A 6,455-nucleotide genomic window follows, 5' to 3' on the forward strand; every position below is an offset into this window, starting at 1 on the left:
CAAAAGAGCGCAAAAAAATAATAATAATAGAGAAATATTGCCATGAAATGACATGTCGTCAAAATAGATGACTCCTGTGTCATGAGATATTTTGTCGATCACGTTTACTGTGCATGTGTTTACAATCAAAAAAGGGCTTTAGTGCTTTTGTTTTGAAACGTGCCAACAGCCTTCCTTTAAAAGAAATAACACCCTTAAAGCAGTGCCTTTAATGCAGCATGATTTCAAGGTAAAAGAGTTTACAAAGGTAATCAGTCCTCAGAAACTGATCTGATTCAGGCTGATTGTGCAAAGTTGAAAAAAGTAAGTCACACTTTGAAGAACTGCCACAAACGTGCATTAATAAGTGCAAAAAGCTGAAAATCTTCATTGTTTTCACTACCGTCTTCACCACAGTGTCACTGTATTTTATGCATCGTAAGTTATCAAACATTTTTCATACATGGTTAAAATCGAGACCTCACCCTGTCATATTTGGGGAGCTTCATGTTTCTTAAGACATGAAGTAAAAAATAGCAGAAACAGCCATTTTCATTGCCATAAAAACATCTAACTTGAGGCTTTTTCTGTCCCTGTTAGGCTCTGCTACACTCCATGCATGGCAGCAGTTGGCTCAGCCCCATATGGGGGCTCTGCTGGATCACCGGCCCGGTGTGGTCACCAAGGGCTTTCGCACTTTAGCTCACGAGCAGGAGCAGGAACGGGAAGACGGCTGGCAACTGGACCAACCCGAGGAGGACGAAGTGTCATGTGACTCATTTAGCAGCTCCGCTTCAATCAGCCTGCTTCACTCTACCTCTATTTCATCTGTCGGCTGCAACAAAATGCCCCACGCTGAGGCCAGCAGCCAACCAGAACGACTCAATGGAGCAATCTGCGGTGCTAGAGAGGCAGTGGAAGGAAAAGATGGACGTGCTGGCAACATGCCCCTCTTCAGTTTATCCTCTCCTTCTCCTGTCCCTTCCTCTTCAGAGATCAACTGGCACATGGACCCGAAGGAGCTCCAAGCCCTGCAGCCCGCCGCTGTGGACCACATGCCTGGTGAGGGAGCCTCTTAGCAGGAGTCACAGCATCTGTCCTCAAAGGCCTCATTTTAATCCGGAGCATGGGGGAGAAAGGTTGGGCGAATGTGAAGAACAGGAAGGAGGGTTGGGGTGAGGTGGGGTGAGAGATGAGGGGAAGCGTTCGCTGGACATCTCACCTCCATAATGTGTCCCTCCCCCCTTTCCTGCATGATCCCATGCATGTGCGCTCACCAGCAAACCCGCTCACGCATCCCAGGAGCAGTCCACGCAGCCATCAGGACCCAGACAGAGTACTTTTATTTTTGTTTTTCTTTTATTTACTTCATCCTTCTTCTCACTTCCTGCTTATGTCACACTTTGCTTTTCTTTTAGCCACTCACACTTTAAACATTTCAACCCATCTTTGTCCTCATTTCAACCCTAACCTCTGAAGTCAGTAACGCTCACGCACTCTCATTTTCATTTCACCTTGAAAATAATTTTTAAAAAGGGTTATTCTTACAGTAATAGTGCAGAGAAGCAGAAATATCATGGCTGTTGTCCAGTTTATGTTCACGTTTTTGCGTACGAGGCTGTATCAGATGGTGTTAGTGCAGCTGTTCGAGTCACATGGGTGTGTGACGTCCAAAGCTGCTGGACTACAGTCGGTCACTTTTGTGTGCAAACATAACTTTTTCATAATTAAAGCATGCTCATATCTGTTACATTCCATAACATGTAGCTCAGAGTAATCAAAACTCTTAAAAATACTATTTTATTATAAAACATTTCCTTTCTGCTTTGGGCATATTCAGTTAAGTCTTTTCATTCATTCTTTAATTTTTCATTCTGCTTTAGGGCCATTTAGGTAAATGTCTTTCATTTCTGAAATTACCTTTGATTTATATTCAGGAGATCAGTTTTGTCTGCTGGAATCTACATGTTTGCACTTCATGAACCAGACAGAAAACTGACCCTGGGGGCTAATTTAAGATTGCGTTTTCTTGGGGCCTAAACGCTGACCGTGATCTGTTTTTCTGCACTTTATCTTTGAGAGTTTTTGAGAGTAGTTTTTAATGTATTTTGTGTCAATAATAACATTTTTTTCTTCTATTATTTCTCCTCTCCATGACCTTTTTCACCCAGTTCATTTCCCAGGGAAATGTTTGTCCCAGACCAGCTCCACGTACACCTTCACCACCTGCAGGATCCTCCACCCGTCTGATCAGCTGACCTCTGTTTCCCCCAGGTAACACTTGAGTTACCCTTATATTTATTAGAGAGGAAGAGAAAAACTGCAGCAGCAGTTGACACTTTTACTGGGTTTTAAGCGTAAATATCCACAGAATGCTAACAGTGGAAGAAATCTTTTCTTGCATTTCCTTTTAAAACTGATTTCCATGTCACAGAACATGGCTCACATCTGATTCTGTCCCTGCTGTGGTTTTGGTTTGGCAGGATATGTGATGAGGAAGAAGAGCTGGACTTGTATCATATGGTTGTTATGACTGAAGTAGAGCAGACCCACTGAGTGCAGATGGGCAAGAAAGTGCATGGTAGTGCATATTTAAAGGCTCTGGGTTTGTGTGAACCAGAATAACCTCTGGACTTTAACTCTAACTCACTTACATGAAATGTGTGAGCAACTCCGAGGCAAAAACTGACATCTCTGCACCCACAAATACTAGCAGTATGTATAAGCAGAAATATTGTTTTAGTCTTAATAAAATGTTCTTGGTTTTTGATAGTTACAGTCCTGAACATGAGGTTCGCTTTAACCCTTTTCTCTCAGTATCTTAAAGCTAAGACTGCATCAAGGATTAAATCAAACTATCATATACTGTACATAACCCTTAGAAACAACTTACTGTTGAAAAATACAAGTATAAACATCCAGTTCTCAACTTTAATTCAAGATGTAACTATGTGGCCAAGCCAAATCCTTGAGCCAGTTGGTAGGAAGTGATCAGGTACAGGTTTAGGACAGATTCATGCAGGAAGATAAAAAATTCAAATTGGTTCACGTATTTTTGACGACTGCTTTACTTAGTCACGTAATTACTTCTGGTTTGTGGGTGAGTCTGCCGAATGAAGACATGCAGTTGTTGACCTCTGTGCTTGGTGTTTTATCCTTGAAGCGAGTTTAATAATCTACTTATTTTCTGTTAAACTGTGTAGTGTTTGTGTTATTTTTCTATAATCCTGGCAGCGAAACAAGCTCATTTACTCACTGCTCAATGACCTAAATGGTCTTAGTTTAAAATCATGCATGGTTTGATGTTTGGTTTGGTGGTGTTAGGATGTTTGTAGTTGTTTAGTTTTGTTGTTTTGAAGTGTCATGTTGTTAGTGTATGAGTTCCTGTGCTGTTTTTATTTCTCATGAACACTCAATGACTGCTTCTTCTTCTTTTTCCATTTCTCTCTCTCCTTCTTCCTGTTTTTATTTTATCTGCAGCCCCATCGTAGCCTCGTCTCAGAGCAGCGTTAGCATCGGCACACCCTGCCACACTCCCTCCCCCGTGCCCTTCTCAGCGCCGCACACACCTTCCTACACCCCCTGCTGCACGCCACGCCGCCTCTCCCTTTCCCTGTCTCTGGGGGAGTCCTCCACCAACCTGCGGGATTCTACCAAGACAACCAGCACCTCTCTGGGCCTCGTGCGCCTCCTGCTGGAGCGGGGCATCTCTGCCTCTGTGTACAACCCGTGCAGCTGGGACCGAGCGTTGGACGCCGGCGGCACTTCTACGATCGTCGGAAGGATCCAGGCGCAGAGGTGCACGGCCAGACCGGAAGAGAGTGAAGTCAGACAGCCGGTGCAACGGCCCAGCAGCCTCCTCCTACAGCCCTCCACCCCACCCGGCTCACCACACTCCAAATCTGCCTCCTCCACCGCAGCGCGTCCCGCGTTTCAGTTCAGTCCCATCAGCGATGACCCGCCGTATCACGATGCCTTCCTGGCATCTAAGCCAGCCCGCACCATCCTGAGGGAAGTGTTGGGGGATTTGAAGCGAGAGCGTGTCGCCCCGGTGGATGACGACAGCCAAACCGAGATGACAAACCTCGGACTTGTGGACAAGCTGAAACGTTTCCGCACACGATCCCCTCTCTCGGCCTCGGGCTCCTCTGGGAACGCTCTGCTAGCCCCATTTGGCTCCCCGGGGATGGCGAACAGCACACTGGCTGGGGGGCTTCCAGGTTTAAACACAGGCCTGCGGAGGAACCGAAGCTATCCGGCCATGGTGGGGGCCAGCATGGCTATGAAAGACCCAGGCGGCCCACCCTGCACACTCATACCACATACCATGCAAACCTCCCAGACACAAGAAACAGAACACACACCAGAAAAGGGCAAAGTGCAACCAAACCACTCTGTGGTTAGGAAGGCCTTACACATCCCCCAGACTTTAAACGCACTGGAAGCCGTCACACCGCAGACTGTAATACAGAGACGCACCAGAGCAGATTGTAGGCTGCGGGGTTCAAGAAGACAAGACGACGATGAAACCAGGACATAGTAGGAACAGGTCTGTCCTGTAGATTAGCTCATATTCCAGCCCACAGCCCCGCACATTTTACTACACTACTTTATTATTTATCAGTCCAATGAAAGTATTTACCTGCTCAGCTGCTGTCCCTGAAAGCTGACTGATACAATCCACCCACAGACTCACTGAAATACTCGTTTTCCAAAACAGTCTGAGCAACAAGAAGTCAAAGAAAAGGGACGGTGATGAAGAAAATCCGTAGTGGTTGAAGTTGTTACCCTGTTTTATAAACTGTCAGACCAGAATAATGATGGTGGAGTATGCTGCCTTCGTTTGTGTCTTTTTTTAATTATGATTGTACTGTATGTGCAATATACTGTGGCATATAATCAAATATTAAAGCTCCAGTCTGGTGTACGTTCTGCAGATTAACTTTAACTTATATGTTGTCATAATTTTATAAATTTGGAGTGGTAGTAGCTGAGCACCATCCCCATAACATGCTCCAAGGGCTACAGATTGTTTGGAGATCACACAGGTAGCCATTTTCCAAAAACAGCCTTATTTCAAACTGCTCACTGTACCTGTAAATGAAAGTTTTTGCCTTTTTGTTTCTGAATTTAACACATTTGAAACTTTAAACGTGTGTACAAACAGGCGACAGACCTCTTTTATTTGTCATGTGACGTTGGTGTTCGCTCTACATACACGCCGAAAACAAGAAGAACGTCAAAAGCTGAGCCAACAGAGTTTAGTTTTCATCAATCATTGGACCAATTTTAAGATCTTAGTTTCTTGTGTTTGAATTACTCGGCTCTGGAATGAAATTAATATTATAAAGTCAAACACTGTGCTAACAGCACTAAAGATTATTTTCTACCATCAACCATTTTCCCCCCATTTCAATTCTGCAATGGTACATTCAAACATACTCCAGATTGGGGCTTTAAAGCGTCCTCCTGCTGTGACTGAATGTTCTTATGTGCCTACAAACAAACACACTGTATCTCGTTGCAACATGGGTTGCATTTGTTGTGTTTCGTTACTTGTTGTGATGTCCTAGTTTGCCTGTTCTCATGCAGAATGCAATAGAAATGGTGTAAGTGAGATTAGTTGTGAGAAGTCCTGTTTGCATCTTCATGTGCCCACACGTTGTCACCAACATGTACGTCGGTGCCTCTTTGTTTCTGTCCGACTGAGGTTCACACCCAACAGGAAGCATGTTGGGGTTAAATGGGAGCAGAGCGCAGAAACCTCTTAGATCACTGTGACTGCGGACCTGCTGAGATCCCAAAATTAGGTTTCTTCTCTTTACATGTTCTTCCAGTCAGTAAAGAGAGTTTGAAGACGATGACGAATGTAGGGTTTAATTTTCCCAGATGGACACTGACCGGTTATCGTTTGGAGTCAACCTGATTCAAGATGGCCGCTACATCTAGTTGAACTTTGCAAACAAAAAAATGGCTATAAATCAGTACATTTTACAGTCACTGAGCTAAAATTTGACGTGTTTGTAGCCAAAACTCATCCCCATAACATACTTCAAGCAATAACAGATTATTGTGCAACATCTTTGTTTAAAACAAGCAAGGTAACGATCTATATGCATTTCTTCAAGGAATGATTGTTCTCTGTTAAAGCATTTGTCAATATTGTTTTTCATTTTACTCTAAGTGTGCACATTATGTCCCCACAAATTCAATCTGTAGCAGAATCATTATCTTATATATACCAACTCCACGTTGGATAAAATTGTAACTATGAGACTTTGTAATATAAGCGTAACATGAATGATTTGAAACATCCCAACATTAGTTTTACCACCAGAATCTGAGCTTAAATCTGTGCTAGGCTGATGCTGAAGGCTATTTCTGCCTTAGCCGAGTCTGTTTCAGTGTCTGCAGTTCTGACTCAGCTGTTAAATCCACAGGCTCGCAGAACCGACACATTTAAAAAGAAAAGAAAA

General features: G+C 43.8%; 1 protein-coding gene across 5 annotated transcripts in view; it reads left to right on the top strand.

The window, feature by feature from the left end:
* Positions 1 to 6,455, top strand: part of trak1a (trafficking protein, kinesin binding 1a) — a 32,784-nt gene extending 26,329 nt beyond the window's left edge. For 4 of the 5 annotated variants that reach the window (XM_025004566.2, XM_017409996.3, XM_017409997.3 and 1 more), the window contains 3 exons: positions 580 to 1,041; positions 2,151 to 2,253; positions 3,460 to 6,455. In XM_025004566.2, the coding sequence (XP_024860334.1) occupies positions 580 to 1,041; positions 2,151 to 2,253; positions 3,460 to 4,519 (1,625 nt within the window). In that variant the 3' untranslated portion in view covers positions 4,520 to 6,455. Of the gene's footprint in view, positions 1 to 579; positions 1,042 to 2,150; positions 2,254 to 2,462; positions 2,503 to 3,459 lie in introns of all 5 variants that reach the window. The other variant, XM_025004567.2, reaches the window with a different exon arrangement.

The sequence above is a fragment of the Kryptolebias marmoratus genome, linkage group LG16, assembly GCF_001649575.2.
Source record: "Kryptolebias marmoratus isolate JLee-2015 linkage group LG16, ASM164957v2, whole genome shotgun sequence".
NCBI classification, from domain to species: domain Eukaryota; kingdom Metazoa; phylum Chordata; class Actinopteri; order Cyprinodontiformes; family Rivulidae; genus Kryptolebias; species Kryptolebias marmoratus.